Below are 23507 nucleotides of genomic sequence, written 5' to 3' on the forward strand. Positions count from 1 at the left end.
CCTTAATGTTCACTGCTCAAACTGGAGTAGATTCAGATGACAGACACATTGTTGAAAAACACAATCCAAAATTACATGATACACACAAAAGGATTTTGAATAGATTGCTTTTTTAATTATTCTATTCTATATACTTGATGTTATTGAAACAAATGTACATGGTTTCTCCGCTTTTATAACAATGTCAGTTAATACTGAGCTTATGTTAGAAATATAACCTCTTAAACCTAAAGGATTTAGACATTTCTGTGAATAAGCTGTTCAGTGTGAAACAGTGATTTATATATTACGTATGATGTAGAAGAAGCTTTTTTGTACTATTTGTGATAATCACGCTTTTCTCAAAATTCAGGATAGACGGAAGAAACAACCCTTGCTTTAATTAATCAAATTCAGCCTTTATTAGACAAAAAAAAATACATACATATAGAACATTAAGAAATAGGTGACATTGTTATATTAATTTAATCAATTAAAATTGTGAAACTGTGGAAACTACTTATTTTGTAAATGACTACACAGTGTGGCCTTATAAACTGCTATTACAGAGGCTTAAATCTAGATGGCTTTGAATTGTTTCACTGACAGAACCTAATGTATTCTGGGATGATGAGCTGATCTGAATTAGGTGTGCTTGATTAAGACATGGAAAACATGCAGCGTTGGGAGGGCCTCCAGGATTGTGTATAAAGCAGAGGAGGTGAACTGTAGTCCTGGAGAGCTCAGCTGCCAGTAGCTTTGTAGGAACACTTCAGACCTTGATTAGTTTGTTCAGGTGTATTTGATTAAGGTTGAAGCAAAACTCTGCAGGGCCGCAGCTCTTCAGGGCCAAAGTTCACCAACCCAGTATAGCGTCTTATTTTCCTCAAAGTTGGCTTTTTAATGTACACATTAGTCAGCTTTCCTCCCATATGAAGCCGGAGAGAGAATCGTACAAAACCTTATTTGTCAGTATTTGATTAAGCTTGTGTTATACATGAACACAAATTCATCCTTACCAAAAAAAAGTTGAATCGTGTATTGCTTTTGGAACAAATGCTAGTTCGTAGTCATAATTGTGTCTTGTATGACTCTATTGGTGCTTATATCAAAAAAAGAAAAATTATATTTTATTAATTGTTGCAAAGGCACTGCGAGGCAAACCTCCTACTTCATTCACTTCTTTCTACCGGAGACATATCATATTACTATAAAAATTACATATTTACTAGATCAACTACTATTATTCGTTTGAGTTCCTATGGTTTATTCAGAGCATGTTAAAAGTGTTTTGTTTTTTATGCACCTTGGTTATAGAATAATACGGAAGCCATGATTTCCTTAGAATAAATTCCATCTACTGCAGAAATCCTAAATCTTTGATCTTGACCAGGACTGCCTGGAAGAAGAGACTCTATTGCTCAATGGGACCTTCCTGGTAAAAGAAAGGATACATAAAATAAATTAATTTTAATGTACTGAATTGCTTCTTAAACAAAATCTATATAATAAAATAGAAAAAAAAACATTTACTTCTTAATATTGGTGCAATATTGTAAAACATTTTTAGCATTCTTTAATAAATATTTAAAAATAACTTTTATTTACAAACATCTCTACGGTCACTTTGAACAAAATAATGCTTCCTTCCCAAATAAAATAATGCTTCCTTGCTGAAAACTACTGACACTGAATGTGCATAAAATGTATACAGATTTCTTATCAGGTACGACAAAAATGAAATGTGTCCTAAAATGCTTACCGTAGCACGGAGAGCTTGGTCCAGGTCTGCAATAATATCTTCCTCATCCTCCAGGCCCACAGACAAACGAATGAGCGTATCACTGATGCCCAGTTCTTTCCTCTCATTTTCAGGCACGGTAACATGAGTCATACTTGCTCTGGAAAAGAAAGGGTGCACCATAAGAAGTAGAGGCAGATGAAATGTCTCCTAAAATAGGGGTTTTACTTGATTTTTGAATCAGATTTCCCTGGATAACTTACAATGACACCTGACAAAATATGGTATCAAATTAAGTAACAGAAATAATGGAATTACTGAATTACTTCTGGACCATAAATACCACAAACTTATCCACATGCATTTCGACAGATGCTATTTACACCAAGTGCAAACAGCAATGCGTTATATTTACACTGTTTAAATTTCTGTTAAAATGTTATAATGCTATTTATACTTCTTGCAAATACTGGCCATTGTCTGCAACCTCATTATTGGGTTTGTTAGACTTAAACCCAGGTCGATAATGTCAAAATAAGTATAACATGTTTTACCACCTGTTCTACTAGAACGTCTCTGTTACGTATGTAACCCTCGTTCCCTGAGGAAGGGAATGGAGACGTCACGTCGGATGACCGACGAATTGGGATCTCGCTTCGAGAGACTAATCTACTTCGAGTGTATCTAAACAAGCCAATTGAAGATTGGCACGCACTAATCGCATCCAGCTGCCGCTGATCACAGCGCGGGTATAAATAAGCAGCGGGTGCAGCGCATATTCAGGTTTTCGCTGAGGAGCCGAGCTAGTGACCCGGCCCCTTCAGCGGAGGTGCAGCACCGTGGCGACGGGACGTGACGTCTCTGTTCTCTCCCTTTCAGTCGGTCACTCAGAGTCACTCGACGAATTGGGATCCCTACCAAAACGCCACGGACGCTGCCTCTTCCAGTGTCTTGTGGGAGCCCACAAGCCTCCTCAGTCTATCGGCCTAGGCAGAGGCTCGACCACAAGAAGCCAGCTACAATACTACCCATTCGTAAGACTGGAACACTGGGGAACGTCCCACGTTCTAGCGAACAGGGACGTGCGGAAGTCCAGCCTTCCCGTAGGAGGTCTCGGAACGAATACGCATATGGACAATATTTCAGTTTGCATATGGAAAATAGGAGGTGATTGAACCCTCTTAGATGGGCAGAAGGTCTGCCGGGGAAACACGGGGCTCTAGGCTATGCCGTGGAAATACACACATAAAGTCCTCTTGGGGTACTTTACATGGCTCCCAGCTCTCACGGATTCATCGAGAGGGCCTGGCGCCAGATGCTCCGCAACATCTGGCTGCCAAGGGGAATGGAGGAGCTTGACAGGGTCTACTGTGTGGACGCTCTGGAGCGGTTAACAAGCCAACCCGAAACCGGGCCTCTCAGTGCTTCTACCCGTTTGAGGTGAGAACACAGGAGGATACCGGTTCCACACGTAGGCTATAGAATCTAGCGAACGTGTTAGGGGTCGCCCAGCCCGCAGCTCTACAAATATCTGCCAGCGAGGCGCCACGAGCCAACGCCCAGGACGATGCAACACTTCTTGTTGAGTGTGCCCGCAACCTGAGGGGGCAGGGCATACCTTGTGCTTGGTAGGCCAGGGTAATGGCATCCACTATCCAGTGGGCCACCCTCTGCTTGGAGACGGCACTCACCTTCTGCCGGCCTCTGTGACAAACAAAGAGCTGGTCTGAGGTCCTGAAGCTTTGTGTCCGGTCAACGTAGCATCTTAGTGCTCGGACGGGACAAAGCAACATCAGGGCTGGGTCTGCCTACTCCAGGGGCAGCGCTTGAAGGTTCACCACCTGGTCTCGGAAGGGGGTAGTGGGAACCTTGGGCACGTAGCCGGGCCGTGGCCTCAGTGTTACCTGGGAATCCACGAGCCCAAACTGTAGGCACGAATCGTCGACCGAAAAAGCCTGCAGGTCCCCTACCCTCTTGATGGAGGCCAATGCGAGCAGGAGCAATGTCTTCATAGATAGGAACTTTAGCTCAACTGCTGGCAAGGGTTCAAACGGAGCCTGCTGCAGTGCTGTCAGCACTACAGACAGGTCCCAAGAGGGTACTGAAGGGGGCCGTGGAGGATTCAACCTCCTGGCCCCCCTCAGGAACCTGATGATCAGCTCATGCTTACCCATAGACCTCCCATCTATGGGGTCATGGTTTGCAGCGATCGCAGCCACGTAGACTTTAAGGGTGGAGGGAGACACCTTCTTGCAACAAGGGTTGGAGCAAAGGCTAAGCACAATTCCGGGGGTTTTCTCCTTGAGAAGAACTCGACGAACAGGCTCCACTTCAAGGCATAGGCCTGTCTCGTGGATGGCACTCTAGCCGAAGAAATGGTGTCAACTACCCCTTGAGGTAGGTCACCTAGAGCCTCCGCGTCCCGTCCAGGGACCAGACATGGAGTTTCCAGAGGTCTGGACGCGGGTGCCAAAGGGTGCCCCTTCTCTGAGTCAGAAGATCGTGGGCCAGTAGGGTGCTACTAGCAAGACCTGCTCCTCGTCCTCCCTGACCTTCCACAGACACTCACTGGCTCACTGGGGGAAATGCATACTTGCGAATGCCCCGCGGCCAGCTGTGTGCCAGTGCGTCTGTGCCGAGTGTCCCCTCGGTCAGGGAGAAAAACCACTGGCAATGGGAAGTCTCTGGAGAGGCAAACAGGTCTACCTGAGCGGCTCCGAAACGTTCCCAAATCAGCTGAACCGTCTGGGGATGGAGTCTCCATTCTCCAGGTAGTGCAGCTTGTGACAGCTCGTCGGCTGCCTGGTTGTACACTCCTGGAATGTGAATGGCGTGAAGCGACCTCAGAAACTTCCGACTCCATGGGAGGAGGTGGCGGGCGAGTTGCGACATCCAACGGGAGCGTAGACCACCTTGTCGGTTGATGTACGCAACGGTCGGTATGTTGTCCGTGCGGACTAGTACATGCTGGCCTCAAAGGCGGCTCTTGAGACGGCCTAGGGCGAGATGTACTGCCAGCAACTCGAGGCAGTTGATGTGCCATTGCAGTTGAGGGCCCGTCCAAACCCCTGACACTGCATGCCCGTTGTACATGGCCCCCCAGCCGGTGGTGGAGGCATCTGTGAAAACCACAGCATACCTGGAGACCTGCTCCAGGGGCACTCCAGCCCGAAGGAACGAGAGGTCTGACCATGGGGAGAAGGTTTGGCGGCAGGCCGGTGTTATCTGAACCCGGTGCGTGCCACGCTGCCACGCCCACCTCGGGACTCGATCGTGTAGCCAGTGTTGAAGCGGTCTCATATGGAGTAGTCCCAGCGGCGTCACTGTGGCTGCCATATGCCCCAGGAGCCTCTGAAAATATTTCAGTGGGACCGCCGTCCTGCTCTTGAACATATTCAAGCAGTTCAACCTCCTGTGTGAGGCGTGCCGTCTGATCGATCGAATCCAGCTCCATCCCAAGAAAAGAGATCCTCTGTGTTGGACAGAGTTTGCTCTTCTCCTGGCTGAGGTGCTGTAGCACCAGATCCCTGTGTTCGCACAACTGAGCCTGGGACTGAGCTAGAATGAGCCAGTCGTCCAGGTAGTTGAGGATGCGAATGCCCTAATCTCTCAGTGGACCAAGGGCAGCCTCCGCGACTTTCATGAAGACACGTGGCGACAGGGAGAGCCCGAAGGGTAGGACTTTGTACTGATATACCTTCGAACGCGAACCTCAGGAATGGCCTGTGGCGCGGAAGAATCGACACATGAAAGTACGCGTCCTTCAGGTCGATCGCTGCAAACCAATCCTGGGGACGGACGCACTGAAATATGCGTTTCTGTGTCAACATCCTGAACGGGAGCCGTTGAAGTGCTCGGTTCAGGACTCGCAGATCCAGGATCGGTCGTAACCCACCGCCTTTCTTGGGCACTATGAAGTATGGGCTGTAAAGCCCCGACCTCATATCGGCTGGAGGAACCGGCTCTATTGCGTTCTTCACTAGAAGGACAGCAATCTCCGCACGCAAGACAGGGGCACCCGCATCGTTCACTGACGTATAGCGGATCCCACTGAACTTGGGGGGACGCCGGGCGAACTGAATCGTATAGCCGAGTCGAATGGTTCGCAGGAGCCACGGGGATAGCCTGAGAAGATTCAACCAGGCATCCAGAGACCGAACTAGCGGCTCAAGCGGAACCACCGACGTGCAGGTGATGGGGCAGCGAGGAGGAGGGCAGGGACCCGGCTCAGGCGTCTCGTGGCCAGTCCGAGCGGGGTGCGAGTGTGTGCAACTCTTACCTGCATTCCCGCAGAAGTGAGACTGGTAGGCCATTGGTTCGTCCTCCCAGTCTTCCCACTGCTGCATGTTGGCCAAAGAGGAGAGTGAGTGTGGTGCGGAACTGGCCCACCCACAACTCCTCATCCTCTCTGGGGACCCAGAGATAGAGGAAACTGCTCTTTTGTCGAGTATTTGGGTACCACTGACCGTGAGGTCAGCGGCGAAAAAAAGTTTCTCCACCCGGCCCTCCTCCGGGGGAGGGAGTGGTGCGTTCACCATCTCCCGAAGAGCAGCTCCCTCCATCCCTGGGTCGCCCGTCTCAGGGCCGCTTGCACCTGTGCTTCCCTCCAGGTTTGGCAGAAGCCTGGACGGGCTGGACGGCTGCCCTGCGGCCGGCTCCACAGCGCTGCCTAGATGAGGGCTGCTGCGATGGCTGCGCAGGAGCGGGGGCGGCGGCAGGGCTGAGGCTCACGAGCAGGCTGAGGCGGAGCCGTTGGCGGCCGGGTGAAGGCAGCAGCTGCACGCCGAGGCAAGATGTGTTTAATCGCCTCAGTCTGCTTCTGGGCCGCAGAGAACTGCTGGGCAAAGCTCTCCACCGCATCACCGAAGATGCCGGACTAGTACATGGAGGCATTCAAGAAGCGTGTCTTGTCTACCTCGCGCATGTCAGCCAGACACAGCCACAGATGGCGTTCCTGGACCACCATAGTGGCCATCGCAACGCGACCCAGAGACCGCGCCCGGCGGACGCCCCACCAGCTGGACCTTCATCACCGGAACCTTCAGACTCTCCTTCCGATGCCGCGATTGACATCTGGTCAACAGGGGAAGCTCCAAAAGATACAACTGGTACCTCCCTGTAGAAAGGTCCAGACTGCTCCTTTGGAAGCTCCACTGGCTGCGAAGCGCCAGTGGCAGGAGTCCCCCTCGGTGGAGAGTTCCTCACTGTCACTGTGAGACCAGTCTGCCCACTGTTAGAGGAAGCGCTCCTCCCACTGTTGCCAGCAGGAGGAGCCCTAGCACTGGGAGCATGACTCATCCACGAAAGTCACCTCAGTGTGCTTAAGACCCAGACACGTGAGACAGCGATCGTTACCATCACCCGGCGCCAGGAAATGACCGCATCCAGAAACGCATGGGTGGAAGGGCCATCTTGAAGATGCGTCTTTAAAAAGACCGTGAACTAGCTCTTTTAGTTCTGGATAGTGTTGAGGCAACAGGAGATGGCCGCTCTGCACACAAACAGGGGGGGGTAGTGCAGCCTGATTGTGGCAATCCACTCGATGCAGGAAACGACCTCCGCTGAACGCCAAACTCCAACACTCGAAGAATCCGTCTTTGAAGCAGAACGGTCACGCTCGGCTCCGAAGCGAAAAGCTGAATATGCGCTGCACCTGCTGCTTATTTATACCCGCGCTGTGATCAGCGGCAGCTGGATGCGATTAACGCGTACCAATCTTCAATTGGCTTGTTTAGATACACTCGAAGTAGATTGGTCTCTCGAAGCGAGATCCCAATTCGTCGGTCATCCGACGTGACTCGGAGTGACCGATTGAAAGGGAACAAGAGTCAGCCATTTATTATAATGCTGAGCCAATCACACATTGGTGGGCGGAGACAGTGTAAACAGACTCTGCCAACAAGGCTGGCTATTTGCACTTAGTATAATTAGACACTCCGTTTCATAAAGACGATTAACATAATTGCTGTTTTTTGTCTATATATTATATCAAAAGCTTTCATGGAGAACAGTCAGTGGATATGGACATACTTACGGGTGCTCTGCTAGACTCTCAACACCACCGAGACTATCAGCAAGCGTAATCAACTAAAATGCACAAAACAATACGAAATTCTTGAAATTGTAAGATGTAATAGATTTCCAAACAACGTTAAGCTTCAAAGCACCTTCAGACTGCTGAGGAAGGTTGAGGCATGCTCCAGTTTTCCTTTGATGTAGAAAGAGATCATCCCAGGACAGCCTGAGCACTGTCTCCTTGTCAGCTCGTGCTGAGGGTGAGATGGAAGACCTGAAGGAAAAGAGATGATCAAGGAATCTCTCTGTATCGGTTCAGTTTGAACAGTCCAGTTCAGTGTAGCTTAGAGGTGGCATCATACCAATGATTGTAAAAGAATGTACATACATTAAATATCAAACAGCACAGCTATTTTTAACCGTGATAATGGAATAATTATTTAATTACTTATACAGTCAGGTCCATATATTTTTGAACACACAAATTTTTGAATTTTTTTGGGAGTACCCCCATTTTTAGGGACTCGCATGTAATCTGACAAATAAATATGATCATAAATAAAATGTTTATTTTGAATATTTTGCTGAGAATCCTTTGCAGGCATCACAAGATACAAAGAGTGCCAGGCCTTTACTGCAGCTGATGTCAATTGTTGTTTCTGCCTTTAGTTTTGTCTTCAGCAGGTGAAATGCAAGGATTGAGATCAGAAGTTTTACTTGACCACTGCAGAATATTCCACTTTTCCAACTTCAAATGATTCCAGCTGTCACGCCATCAGTAAACACCAGTAACCGAGCACCACTAGAAACCATGTTTAATCATGCCATCACACTGCTCCACCATATTTTACAGATGTTGTGCGCTTTGGATCAGGAACTGCATCCCTTCTCTATACATTTTTCTTCCTGTCATTTTTGAGATGCACCTGTATATGGACCTAACTGTACACATCACAACAAACCACAGCCACCTGGGAAGATGACTCTGTCCACTCTTGGGTCGGCCTCCAGAAACTGTGCCGCAGCCATTGCGTTCCTGAAGTGCTGCTTCATTCTCACGTGGAGCGTCTTCAGACCCCGGTGGCACATATAACAGTCAAATGGAGAAGGTACAGTCCCAAGAGCTGAAGAAAATGGAAAAGGAAAGTAAATCTTTTACTTCTGCTATACTCAATTTGACTTTTTTTTTTTATTTGAGCCAGGCGTAATTCTGCAATATATTGTAATTTCTAAAAGAACATATCAGAATGCTCTACGTTTAATCTTCATGCAAGGACTGTGGTAGTGGGAGGTATGGGGTGACCTCACCTGTATTCCATCACTCACACACCTTAAACAACAATTCCTCGCTCTACTCCACGTGAGTATTGATCTACATTTGGCACTTAGTGCCTTACCATGCTATTCTGTGGGGTGTTTTTTTTTTTTTTTTTTTTTACTTTTTTCTTAAATATACACATTTATATGTGCCAATTAATTGATTCTAATCTATTTTTCTGTCCCTACAAACAGTAAAATGAAGCTTTGAATTTAGGTACTTCAAAAACAAATTGTTGATTAGAAATATAATGTAGCGATTCAATATGGAAACTTTTATTATTTTATTTGATCACAAATTCAAGACATGGGGGCAGAAAATATAGATATATTTATATCACTTCATATAGCCTAGTTCTCCCCAGAATGGGCTGCCACCTTGCCGTGGTTGGGGGGCTTGTGTGTCTCCATGACCCTGAGAGCTATGCTGGCTGGAGCTATACGCTCCTGGTAGGGTCTCCCTTGCCAGACAGGTCGAAGGTTAGAGGCCAGACCGAAGAGCAGACCCCTGGTCCTCCAGGTTGGGGGTTGGGCACAGGGTTAACCACCCGGTCCTAGACAACAAAGCTGGTTACGGAAACAGCGACGAAGTCAACATTCACAGACGTGGGCAATGGGCCCCCAGAGTCTCCACATGGGACTTGTATAAATGCCAATGGTGAAAGCCTGAACTTGGAAACCATGGACAGGAAAATGGAAGCCTTAAACACCAAAACCAAGACCAGAATAGGGTTTTGGAACGTACGGACGATGTACCAAGCAGGAAAACTGGCGCAAGTGACATCAGAGATGCGTCAATACAGTCTGCACATGTTAGGCGTTAGTGAGACGAGATGGACAGGATACGGAAAAATAACAACATCAACAGGAGAGACCATACTGTATTCAGGCAGAGAGGATGACCAACATGAGGAGGGAGTTGCCATCATCTTGAAGAGAGGAACAGAGAAAAACATGATTGAATGGAAACCTGTCAATAGCAGACTGATGAAAGTAAGGATGAAAGGGAGACAAGTAAACATGACAGTCATTCAGTGCTACAGTCCAACAAATGACAGCGAGGATGAGAGGAAAGACCTTTTCTATGAACAGCTGGATGCTGAAGTCAAGTCAACATCAAGGCATGACCTTTTGATCGTCATGGGAGACCTCAATGCAAAGGTTGGCAATGACAATAGCAACAACGAGCGAGCAATGGGCAAGCATGGCTGTGGGATAATGAATGAGAACGGAGAAAGGCTCATTGACTTCTGCAATACCAACAACCTAGTTGTGGGAGGCACCTTGTTCCCACACCGTGACATCCATAAGCTGACTTGGTACTCACCAAACGACAGGGACAGGAACCAAATTGACCACCTGCTGATCAACAGAATGTGGAGAAGATCACTTTTGAATGTCCAGGTCAAGCGAGGAGCCGATGTTGCAAGTGATCACCAACTTGTTACAGCTATGTTGCAACTGAAACTGAGGAAAGCAGAGAACAAGACCCATACTACAAGAAGACTTGACATCCAGAAACTTAAAGATCCCCGCATAAGACACAACTTTGTTCTACAGGTCAAGAACAGATTTCAAGCACTGCAGGATCTGGAAACAGAAGTCAGAGTTGACAAGATCGACTTAACATATGAAACATCAAGAATGTCTATCAGAAGAGTGCAGAAGAGAGTCTTGGATACAGAACCAAGAAACAGACAAAAGATTGGATCAGACTGAGCACATGGAAAGCCATAGGGAATAGAAGGAAACTCAAGAACCAGCTGATGAACACGAAGTCAGAAAGGCTATTAGAGAGATACAAGCAGCAATACAGAGAGTCCAACAAGGAGGTGAAGAGGAAGGTACGTGCTGACCGTAGAGCCTTTGTTGAGGAACTTGCGGAAGAGGCGGAAAGTGCTGCATACAGGGGAGAACAAGGCCAGCTGTACAGAATCAGCAGACAGGTGTGTGGTAAGCACCACTCTACCGCCAGTCCACCTATCAAAGACAAGCAAGGCAAGTTGCTCACAACAGAGAAAGAACAAGATGCACGCTGGGCTGAACATTTTCAGGAGATTTTAAACAGAGAACCCCGCAGATATTTCAGAAAGAGAGACAGACCTTGAGGTTAACACTGAGCCACCAACCAAAGAGGAAATCATCTCTGTCATACAGTCTCTAAAAAACAACAAAGCTCCAGGACATGACAACTTGAATGCTGAGCTATTCAAGATTGACCCAGAAACTGCAGCAGACGTGTTGCAACCACTGTTCAAGACAATTTGGACTTCAGCAACTATACCTGAGGAATGGACCAAAGGTGTGATCATCAAAATTCCAAAGAAGGGCACACTCAGCGACTGCAACAACTGGCGAGGCATCACCCTTTTATCCATCCCTAGCAAGATCCTGGCCAAGGTAATCATCCAAAGGTTATCGAAAGCAGTGGACGCAGAACTGAGAAAGGAACAAGCTGGATTTAGAGCAGGGAGGAGATGCACAGAACAGATTTTCGCTCTGCGTAACATCATAGAACAGAGTGCAGAATGGCAAAGTCAGCTTTATGTAAACTTCATTGACTTTGAAAAAGCATTTGACAGTGTGCACAGAGACAGCTTGTGGCGAATCTTGAGGGCCTATGGAATACCGTCTGACATGGTAAAGCTGATCAGGAGTCTCTACAACAACTACAGCTGTTGTGTGGTAGGAAGCGACATCTGGTTTGAGGTAAAAACCGGGGTCCGTCAAGGCTGCGTGATGTCCGCTCTTCTCTTTAACTTGGTGATAGACTGGGTGATGCGGCGCACGACAGAAGCAGGAACAACAGGTATTAGATGGACTCTCTTCTCCACCCTCGAAGATCTGGACTTTGCTGACGACCTGGCCATACTCTCTTATTCCCACTGACATATGCAGGACAAGACGGACAGGTTAAGCCATTTTGGATCCCAAGTTGGACTCAGAATCAACCAGAAGAAATCAGAAATCTTGACCCTGAACACTACAGCACAAACTTCCATCAAGGTCAATGACCAGAACCTTCCAATCACCGAAAGCTTCACATACCTTGGTAGCATCATCACACTTGATGGCGGCAGCAAGAAGGACATACAGAACAGACTCAACAAAGCAAGGAGTGCCTTCATCAGCATGAACAACATCTGGAAATCATCTCAGTACAGTACAAAGACCAAATTGAAACTCTATTATAGCTGTGTTGTGTCAGTACTCCTGTATGGAGCAGAGTGCTGGAGGATGACACAGCAGGACCTGATAAAACTCTCCACCTTTCATACTAGAAATTTGAGAACAATACTGAGAATTTTTTGGCCTAAGAAGATCTCCAACGAAGAACTGCTGTCCTGCTGCAATCAAGATGACATGCCAACATTCATCTTGAGAAGACGCTGGACATGGATTGGACATGTACTGAGGAGGGAGGATGGTAACATCATCAAGACAGCTCTACACTGGACACCCGATGGAAAGAGGAAAAGGGGACGGCCAAAGATCACCTGGCACCGGACAGTAGAGGCTGAACTGAAGAATTGTGGGCACTCGTGGGGCACCATCACCAACCTGGCTTGTGATAGGCAGAAGTGGAGAGACTTCGTTGCTGCCCTAAGCACCTACAGGCGTTACGGGCAGTAACTAACTATATAGCCTAGTTAATCAATTTCACACGAAGAGTGCATTTTTTTTTCCTCCAAAAATGGCCATATTGATGTTATTTTTTTTACAGTTCAATAAACAAGAAGTAAATAAAAACATTGATAACATCCTAGAAAATATGGCCATATTTTTTTGTCAATATCCATATCGCACACACCAAATTATTTACACACATATACACACATATATATATACACACATATACATACATATATATATATATATATATATATATATATATATATATATATATAAATAATTAGTCCCTCCTCAATATTAATATGTTACTGCCTTGCATGTATCATTCCTTACCACTCAGCAAAAACTTCAGTCGTTCATTGAGATCATCACGGTTGAGAGAAATCAGTCCCATCACAACATCACTGTGTCCTGAAATTACATGGATAATTTGAACTTTGATACTTTTGAACTTAAATCAAAAGTTAAATCTAATCAATCTTCAGTTTATCTTTTAATTTGTTCTTACCATTCATGTACTTTGTTGCAGAGTACATGCAGACATCTGCTCCAAGTGCAAGGGGGCGCTGTTCCAGAAATGAGAAAAAAAGGTGAAACACTGTATTTCTGTATTGTTTTCATCAGAACAAAGACATTCATACAGTTTTTAAACTACTTGAGGGTGAGTAATTGGCAATTTGGTTGAACCTTTCTTTTAGGTCAGTATTTAATTCCTATATGAGAAAACTAACTGGGTCCCAAATGACGCACTATGAATTCAATTATTTATATAGGGTTATTTTGTAAGGAATAAGAGTCTGACAGCCCCTCTCCCTTCATGGCGTAATTAAAGCTGCGACAGTTGAGTGCATGAAGTGTTCAATGTTCCATTTAATTTTTCTGGTTATTTAAGTGAATAATACAGGTATTTAAGGTGCACTTTTTCTTTTTGGAATTTTCAGTGTGAATGCACTATTCATACTACAAAACATCATATCATCAATCATCAATAAGTACATAAGTACACACCTTCTATCCCCTGCATGTATTATACTCATTGCTTAATAAAAAGGTCGTTTATCCTAAATCATTTTTTAATTCGTGGCACAGTGTGAAACATTAAGGCATGCTCTCTGAACATGTTAATGTTGCTTTATTTTCACAAACCAAACACCAGCAGCACTGGGTTATTTATTAAAATAATGTAAATGTTCATACCTGAAAATAGGGCGACATGAAAGTGTTGTCCACAACAACAATTATATCCTTGTTGTGCGTATGGACAATATCAGAACAGGCCTTGATGTCCACCACCTTCAATGTAGGGTTTGTGGGTGTTTCAATCCATAACATCTGTAGACATTATGTGAAATTAAATATTTAATATGCAATTTCAGATAGAGTGGTACTTCCCAGATCTAATTTACATGTATATATTGTCAGATTTTAAACGGGAAATTACTTATATTTGAACAGCAAATATTTCCCAAATCAAAATTTTCTGTAACTTTTTTTAAGCTTTCTCTGCCAGGTGTACCTTTGTATTTGGTTTCAGAGCTGCTTTTATCTCCTCTAGTTTTGTGAGATCAGCAAAAGAGACACCAAGGCCAAATTCCACAGCTATTTTTGAGAAATACTCATTTGTTCCTGGTGTGAAAAACGACAGATTCAGCCAAAGTCAACAATCAACTATCATTGTATTCATTAATAGAAGCAGTAACTCACCTCCATAAACATCATTCATGCACAGAATTTCATCTCCAGCCTTAAGAAGATGCGCGATGGTCAAAATGGCAGCCGTTCCAGAGGCAACAGCGAAACCTATTAGCAAAATTAGACAGAGTTATAGTTTATGGCAATGTCTTATAACATATAAATGTGTTGGTGATAGACTCACAGTGTTGTGCACCGTCCAAAGCAGCAACCGCTCTCTCCAGACAGCTTCTTGTGGGATTTCCACACCTGCTGTAGTTAAAACCCTGGCAGAATAAAATAACAAGGGAAGAAAAGTTTTCTGAGTTGTACATATAAAAAGGTAAAATCTGTGAATTAGGAATTAGGAAAAATACATTTAAGTTTATATATATATATATATATATATATATATATATATATATATATATATATATATATATATATATATATATATATATGTATATAGAGTGTAACTTCTTAATGAAGAAAGGGAAGGTCACTTAAACCACCTGTCTTTTCTCATGTTGTTGCAGAGTAAATATTCAGTCAACTTTCAGTCAATGCAGCATCTTTGATTATTAATGTAATCTGTAACCACTCTTCTGTAAAGTTATCTTATTATTTGTTCACCAGACACTGTTTCTAGGTTATGGATCTTAGAGTGCATTTTAAATCAGCTAACACCAGCTTGAACTAGCCAAAACTAGTTAGTTTTAAAACAGGCTATTTGAGCATTATAATGAAGAACTTCACCTTATCCTGTGATGTTGTTTAAATGTAAACTTTTGTTAAATTATCCGATCTTATCACAAACAGGCCTAGCTCGTAGTTTGCTAAGTGCAGCCTGCTTGAAAACAACAAATCACAACCTACTTATTCAAATACCGGACTAAAGCGACAATTATATTCTCAATATCAACCCCTTACAAAGTATGTGATGGACTCACCGCGTGTTTCCCCGGTTCGTGTTGTTTAAAGGTAGTGGAGAGTGAAATAGGAGGCACTACGGCCCTAGAGTTCCACTGCTCCGGCTCTGAACCGACGTGGATCGCATCTGTAGCGAATGATTTGAAGAGCGGCTGGTAGCCGTCTGAGCTGTCCTTCTGCCTTCGTGAAGCCATGCGTGCTCCGGATGTGACTGACGATGAGATTACCGGGTCCTTGAGATCACAGAAGAGTGAATAGCTCTCTCTTACTGTAGTCTCTTAATAAACCGGAGGGTCTGCTCCAGCTAAAACTTTCTACGCCAATCACTGGATGTCCAGCGCAGCGGAATGAAGCGGATTGGCCATTACGCAGAGGTCTAGGGTTCATTTCTATTATAGATTTTATTGTTTTTAGTGACTTATTGTCTTAATTACTTACCTAATATCTTTACCTAGTGTGAAGATATTTATTCAGAGTTTTGAAATGCAAGCCAAAAGTTCACTGGAAGAACAACCTGGACCTGTACAAATTGTTCTCCTTAGACGCTGTTGCATGTATAAATGTAATTTGAGATTATTATATTTACCAATATTTCTATGGGTGTTTTTTCTTTTTGGGCGACTTTAATACACTCTTAAAAATAACATTTTGGTTCCACAAAGAACCAAACGGTTCTTTAAAGAATGACCCCTTTCTTACCTTTTTATAACCTGAAGAACCTTCTTACTGTAATCAATCAATTCTAGTACCAAACGTATGCTGTTATGAATAGATCTTTCACCAAGAAAGCTACATTGAGTTTTCATTCTAGGTGCAATAATTCCAGATAATAATTTATAGTCAGTAAAATAGGTCTTATAGGGTTAAATATTATTAGACATGGTTTTCTTAGTCACTTTGATGCACAAAAGAAGTATGTGCGTTTCTCAAAGCAATTTGTACAAACAGCAACAACAATGCTTGAAACAAAGCCTGTAATAATAGCCTGTAATCTATAGATCATCTCTCAAAAGTAAGTTTTTATGCCAATGAACATATCAGTGCCATTCATTCTAATGATATGTTCATCGGCATAAAAACTTATGTCCTTATGGTCCTTGTGTCATTAGTTCACAAACAAATCAAAATCTAACAGTGCACTTAGTATTATACCTGATGTAAACTATGGTTACAGTTTGGATGGCATTTGCTGTACTGAAATGCAGAAGGCTGCACTTCTTATGTATGCCATTTATCCATTTGAAAAGTAGAAATTTGCACATTACTGTATGTGTGATATGACTGAAAAAGACCGGATAGGATTTACAGTAAGACTTTTACTAGTGGTCTGACCAAAAAAAGAAAAAAATCTGAGAAAAACACATTACAATGTCATTGTAAAATAAAAAAAGAAAAGAAATATGTCACCAAGGTGAAAATACATTTAGAAAGTCCAATGTCCGAATTTGTAATTTGGCCTCAATCTTTACACGCTTTCCATTAAAGGTTCAGATTCAATTGAATTAGTTGATCTATATTCTCTCCATTAGTGAAAGTCAATATTTGCTTGAACAATTAATAACACATTTTCAAGTCAAACAGAAATGCGTAGAAAACATGTTTAATGTATGACAGCTAAATAAAATTTCTGACCTGATTTCTGTCAGCTGATTCTGTCTCTTTTATCTCCATCAAAAGTTCTGACAGGTGTGTGCTAAATTAGTACTGATGTTTCCATGTGGGTAATTGTGTTCTGACTGACCTTAAACGGTGCATGCTTGAGTAAACGATATTAAATACTAGTGCTTTCTAAATGGTGTAAGCACTTTGGAAATGTAGCAATTTGTGTGAAATTTGTGAGGAATTTGAGTTTTATGGTAACAGTTCACCGAATCTTACTTGTGTCAAAGCAGGGCAATAGTGTTTAGGAGGGGTGTGCTTTTTTAAAAATGCCGCTTTGGTTTTGAAATTTTACTTCAAATGCCTGGTTATAGTGTTTGAGCTATTGAGAACACCATTACTGAATTGTTTTGAATAACAGATATAATATCAATTCAGAGAAATCTATAAAATTCGGTGTCAGCCCATTCAAGCTCACATTATCCAATTCTTCTGTCCCTGATTTTAACAAGACTCTATCACACACCAGAATAAAGGACGCTATCTAACATCACAGATGTGACATTAAGATTTATCAACATCTATAGGTCGCACAAACAAGAAAAAACCTGAAACATAAAGAAGCATATAAATGAATGTTTATTGATGTGAGCACAGATGGTGCTCTTATAAGAAGAAAGATTTAACATTTTGTTTTGTTTTAACAATTTGTTTTAATAGAAAACTATTAAAACAAATTGCAACACCAGCAGACTTGTTGGTCCCATGACTAAATAATATTTAATCACCCCCACTGGTTAGTCCAGAATTTAATATCTACCAGCACAATGATAGCGGAAAAGCCTGTGATCTCACAAATGAACCTTGAATTGTTTTACGGTACATATAATCTAATTTGGTTTGCAATATTAATAGTTTATCTTCTAATAGTTAATTCTGCTATATTACAATATTGACTCCTAGATAAGTTTCTGGGTTTTTTTTCATGGCAAACTGGTCACTAAACGTTATCGAACCTTCTTTAAAATGTACAAATTCCCATTTATTACAAAAACTTCAGGTTCAGATAATATTTATCTTTGTCCATTTAAAAATATTACTTTTTTGGTATAGATTTAGATTTGTGTCCAATTTTCATTAACTATAGTTGCTTGTTATCATGCATATTACTAGCATATTGGCTGTTCTTCTAAAGAACATATTAATGGGTAGTTGATGTGTCCTATGGTGTGACATAAAAATAAAACTAATTTAAAAAACAAATAATATTTGTAACTGTAAGAACAAACATACATTTTTTAGTTTAAAACTCAATTCCACAGCACTGAATGTGGCAAAAAATACAATTTTAACACTGCATTTTCTTACATAAATACACTTGCCTTTTAATACCTGTTGACATTGATTCTGATAAAAAAATAAATAAATCAAGTATTGACAAAAAGCAACAATATGCTGTATTTTTTTTCTAACATGGAAAAGATTTCTGTAACACACACTCACATGTTTCAGACATGAATAAACTGTTTCCTGGACTTAGTGTTCTAGACTTCTAGATGTTTTCCCTGGTACATCGATATCAAAAAGATGAATCTGATGGGAAATTAAGATAAAACAGTATAAATGCATAAATGTTTGAGAGGTTTTTTTTAACAAGCCAAACTGTTTACTCAAATGTTTCTCAAAACTTCCTTAAATATACATGTATATCTATACTATATATATATATATATATATATATATATATATATATATATATATATATATATATATATATATATATATACTGTTCAAAAGTGTAAGAGTAAGTTTTTTTATGTTTTTAAAGTCTCTCCAAGGCTGCATTTATTTAATCAAAATACAGTAAAAACACTAATATGACAAAATATTAAATACTAAATATTATTAAGTATTACTACAATTTCAAATATATGTCATTTATTCCTGTCTGCAGTCAAGTCTTCAGAGTAATACGATCCTTCATAAATCATTCTAATGTACTGACGTGGATGTCAAGAAACATTTCATATAATCAGTTTTACTTTTTTACTATTTTTTTTAAACTGTGATTTATTTGAAGAAGAAATCTTACATAACCAAAATGTCTACCGTCACATACTTTCCTGTGTTTGACAAGCAGCTTTCCATCAGGTCCGAAAACTAAGCAGGTGTTAAAGAGCTTTTCTCCATCCTTTTCAGGAATGGAACCTACAACAAGACACAGCCATGTAAGGGAGATAAAAACTAGTGACACTGAACTGGTTTGAGTCTGTGGATCTCACCGCCAACTAAATAGACCCCACAGTCCTTGGCTGCCTCCGACAACACCTGTGTGGATTCTCCTGGGATCTTCTCAGCATACTCGGCAAAGAACCCAGTTCCATAAGGCGAGTTGAAGCACTCCTGCCAAAAAAAAAATATACATAATGGATTACTGAATACCATATTTTTTTATAAACCAATATTAATATAGCCACAACCCAAGATATGGAATGTAATACTCACAGGTAAGACTACAACTTTTGCTCCTTGTTCTGCAGCCTCCTTCACAAGTTGTCCGCCTTAATCTTTGAGACATGTAACTGCACCACAGCCAGACGATCTCTAGAGAACAGAAGGTTGATTGTTTGTTTATTAGCTGCTTGCAGGTCGATGATTCACTACACTTTTTAACTTTTACCCAGCAGCCTCTTTTACTGGATTTCGTCTTGGAACTCTCTGCACTTTTCTCAGAGGAGGTGAAGTCAAAACAAAGTTTTTAGTTTAATAGTAGCTGTTAGTGACTGAAGTTAAAGTCAAAACATGATCAAAGTCAAAATATATATATTTTAAAGCATTTTTATGCATTATTTTTATATTTCCAGTTATTAGCATCACAGGATCTTGTAATGGATTACAGTTTCTCATCTTAATGTTCTATGTTAAAATTGGGCTCATTTTGATTAATTGGCAGACTCAGACACAGAGACATTGTTGGAGAACACAAACAGGAATGATACGATACATGTAGAAGGTTATGTCCTTTGAACAGACTGCTTTTTTTTTCAAGTATTGGCTATTTGATAATTTCTGCAAAACGGTTAAGATATTACTGTGATCAGATGTTATTAAGTCAAGATTACTCATTACTCATTGAATTGCTTCAAAATTGCACCGAATCTGAACCTGGGACTGGATATCACAATCATCAGACCCACTCAAGGACAGTTGCTGATTTATAAAAGAAAATGTAGACATTTCAGTGAATAAGCTTTTTTCCACAATGTGTGTGACAGTGATATTTATAACATGGATGACGTAGAAGAAGTTTAGGAATATTTTAAATACCCCCTCTTGTGATAATCATGCTCCTTTCAGAAGATGCAGGCAGAAGTGGCAAAAACAACCCTTGGTTTAATAAATCCATTTCAGCCTTTATTAGAATCATGTTTTTTTTAATTAAAATCATGCCTAACCAATAAGTATAAGTAAAGAAAACAATAGACTAGACACATTATAAAACATTAAGAAATAAGTGAGATTATAATGCTGATCTGATCAATGAAAATAATGTTTTTGATCTTGTTAAATGGAAATTTAACTTGAAATGTGTCTAAATCACTAACAGATTTTTAAAAAGTGACTGTTTAATTGCAGACACTTAACTACAGTAATTTGGTGCATCACGATTTTAAGGGAAAGGAGTCAATTGCATGGTACCCTTCTCATTTTTTTTATTTTAACTGAAAATATCAGCCACTCAAGTTCATGAAGCACTTTTGAGCCTAGATTGTAAAACGTACCTGATCAAATAGAAGCCTACTTAAAAAATTGGTGAACCTATTGCTTCATTTTTTAATTTGAGTTTACCCTCCAATGTTATTCGGCTACGGTCCTCCTGCTATTATATGATGGAGACCTTTCTGAATTAAATAACTATTGTCCTATTTCTAGATGTCAGTGTTTTGGAAAAAGGTTTTGAAAGTGGTCAATTAAGATCATCAATTAAGAAACAGCACAGTGTGGCTTTATTTGATGACTTGTCCAAAGCCTGAAACTGTACATCAAAACTTGGTCCAAAGTTCGGAAAACTCAAAGCTCTTCAATGAGTTGACTTGACGTTTTAAGTTCTAGGCCAAAGACTGAGTTTGGCTAATAACAATATTACTTACATAGTTTAAGTTGATAAGTCTCTGTCTTTAAATCAAGAATGTTTGAATGTTCCTATGGTTTATTCAGAGCATGTTAAATGTGTTTTTCTTTTTATGCACCTTGGTTATGGAATAATATGCAAGCCATCATTTCCTTAGAATTAATTCATCTGCTTCAGGCTGCACTGAAGAAATCATGTTGCCTTTATCATGAATCTTATATATATTTAATCGTATTTGTTGTTAAAATTGTGTGTTGTGTTCTTTATGTGAAACTTTATGTAGCCATCTTGACCAGGACTGCCTGGAAGAAGAGTGTAATGACTGGTCGAAGACAGGTGGATCCATTTATGACAGACTTTAATCGTGGTCAGACAGGCAGGGTAAAACAGGAGCGAACGACAGTATACAGGGGAATCCAAGAGACGTAAACAAAGACAGGCAGAGGGTCGGTAGGCAGGCAGAAATCAATCGTAGAATCAAACAGGAACAAGGTCGGCAACAGGAATACAGATACAGGGATAAACGCTGGAATTGCTGTACAAACAAACAAGACTTCGCACAGATTGATGGCAGGGCAGATCTTTTAAAGGGAAAGGAATGAGGAACACCTGGCAGCGCTAATCAGTCCAAGGCACGGGATTATGGGAAATGGAGTCCTAGAGCGATCAGTACTGGGTGAGGGCTCCCTCCGGTGGTGGTCAGAGAGAGCCACAGAGGTGCTGTTCATAACAGAGCCCCCTGCGAGCGGCTCCGAAGCGAGGGGTGATTCGACGCCGAGGTCTTCCACGGGTCTGGGAGCAGGTTTGTCGGGGTGGTCCTGGTGGAAGGTAGCGATGAGTGAAGGATCGAGAATGTCTCGAGCAGGTATCCAGGACCTTTCTTCTGGTCCATAGCCCTCCCAGTCGATTAGGTACTGCAGTTCCCTGCCTCGGCGTCGTGAATCCAGGATTTCTCGAACCTGGTAGGCTTCCTCGCCATCGATGATTAGGGAGGGGCGTCCTCGGCAGCAACCTCATCCTGGTCCTCTCTCCTCCCGGCCACCGGCGGGTTTAAGCAAAGAGACATGGAATGTAGAAGCAATACGGTAATTAGCAGGAGATCTAGGCGGTAAGAAACTGGTGAGACTTGTGCAATGACCTTGAAAGGACCCACGTACCTTGGGCTTAGCTTCTTGCAGGGTAACCGAAGTCGGAGGTCCCGGGTCGATAGCCAGACCCAGTCGCCAGGTGAATATTCCGGCCCCTCTCGGCGATGGCGGTCGGCTTGTTCTTGAAACCTCCTGACTGCTCCTCTGAGATGAACGTGAGCCGACCCACACTTCCTCACTCCTCTGTAGCCACGAATTGATTGCGGGGTAGTGCTGAGGGTTCTCCAGACCAGGGAAATAGTGGTGGTTGAAAGCCCAGGACACATTGGAAGGGAGTCAGCCCGGTAGATTGCTTCCTCAATGAGTTCTGCGCATACTCAGCCCAGACAAGATAGCGGCTCCAATCGTTTTGATTGTCGTGGCAGTAATTCCGTAGAAATTGAGACAGTTCCTGATTCATGCGTTCAGCTTGACCGTTGGATTGGGGGTGATAACCTGACGTTAGACTTACATTAATATTGAGTTGGGAACAGAAGGCTTGCCAGACTCGAGAGGTGAACTGTGGGCCACGGTCTGATACAATGTCCTCTGGTAAGCCAGTAAAACGGAACACTTGCTGTAAAAGCACCTCGGCAGTTTCCCAGGCTGTGGGTAATTTCGGCAGAGGTATGAACCTGCAAGACTTAGAAAACCGGTCAACAACCGTGAGCACCGTGGTGAAGGAATTGGAGACCGGCAGATCCGTCACGAAGTCGATGGCAATGTGAGACCATGGTCTTTCTGGTATGGGTAGCGGTTGTAGGAGTCCTGCTGGGCGTTGGTGAGAGGTTTTAGTGATGTTGCATATTTGGCACTGTTGAACGAATTGGATAGTGTCCGAGCGTATGGTTGGCCACCAAAAGCGGTTGTTGACTAAGTGAAGGGTGGCAGTGATACCTGGATGACCGGAGCTGGGGCTATCATGAATCCAATGGAGAACTCTTGATCTCAGGGCTTGAGGCACATAGGTTCGATTGGGTGGGCATGCTGGGGGGGCAGGTTCATCAAGTTGTGCCTCAGAGATCTCCGTCATGATGTCCCACTGAACTGGAGCCACAATACGAGCCGACGGTAGAATGGGGTCCATAGAGAATTCGCAGGGGGTGCTCTCGAACTGCCTGGATAGGGCATCTGCCTTAGTGTTCTTAGAGCCTGGGCGATAGGTAACCTTAAAATCAAACCGGGAAAAAAACAGAGACCATCTAGCTTGCCGTGAATTTAGGCGTTTAGCGGACTGGATGTATTCAAGGTTTCTGTGGTCAGTCAGGATAGTGAATGGGAATTTGGCCCCCTCCAGCCAGTGCCGCCACTCCTCAAGAGCGGATTTCATCGCGAGGAGCTCTCTATCTCCCACATCATAGTT

The 23507-nt window shown here is 42.7% G+C and overlaps 1 protein-coding gene and 1 long non-coding RNA gene across 2 annotated transcripts; both read right to left on the reverse strand.

Moving 5' to 3' along the window:
- Positions 1 to 377: 377 nt before the first annotated feature.
- Positions 378 to 15610, reverse strand: LOC122346728 (cystathionine gamma-lyase-like). Its single transcript, XM_043241576.1, has 12 exons — positions 15307 to 15610; positions 14562 to 14643; positions 14390 to 14485; positions 14202 to 14311; positions 13883 to 14017; positions 13194 to 13251; positions 13019 to 13096; positions 8707 to 8859; positions 7888 to 8009; positions 7755 to 7807; positions 1742 to 1880; positions 378 to 1414 (listed from the first exon to the last, which is right to left on the reverse strand). Exons 1-12 carry the CDS (start codon positions 15478 to 15480, stop codon positions 1394 to 1396), a joined length of 1221 nt encoding a protein of 406 aa, XP_043097511.1. The 5' UTR covers positions 15481 to 15610; the 3' UTR covers positions 378 to 1393.
- A 1895-nt stretch (positions 15611 to 17505) lies between these two features.
- Positions 17506 to 21674, reverse strand: LOC122346732. The gene is made up of 5 exons (XR_006251165.1): positions 21627 to 21674; positions 19391 to 19489; positions 19168 to 19288; positions 19005 to 19093; positions 17506 to 18478 (listed from the first exon to the last, which is right to left on the reverse strand). It is a non-coding gene; the product is annotated as an uncharacterized LOC122346732 (long non-coding RNA).
- Positions 21675 to 23507: the final 1833 nt, after the last annotated feature.

This window comes from Puntigrus tetrazona, chromosome 6 (genome assembly GCF_018831695.1).
Source record: "Puntigrus tetrazona isolate hp1 chromosome 6, ASM1883169v1, whole genome shotgun sequence".
Classification (NCBI taxonomy): domain Eukaryota; kingdom Metazoa; phylum Chordata; class Actinopteri; order Cypriniformes; family Cyprinidae; genus Puntigrus; species Puntigrus tetrazona.

What these genes read in the sequence shown, in the direction of transcription:
- LOC122346728 (XM_043241576.1), bottom strand. Translation starts at nt 15,480, where the DNA reads ATGGCTTCACGAAGGCAGAAGGACAGCTCAGACGGCTACCAGCCGCTC. An exon ending in TTTGGACGGTGCACAACACT is followed by an intron (nt 14,486 to 14,561) that starts GTGAGTCTATCA and finishes TTTTGCTAATAG; the next exon opens with GTTTCGCTGTTGCCTCTGGA. An exon ending in CTCTGAAACCAAATACAAAG is followed by an intron (nt 14,018 to 14,201) that starts GTACACCTGGCA and finishes TAATGTCTACAG; the next exon opens with ATGTTATGGATTGAAACACC.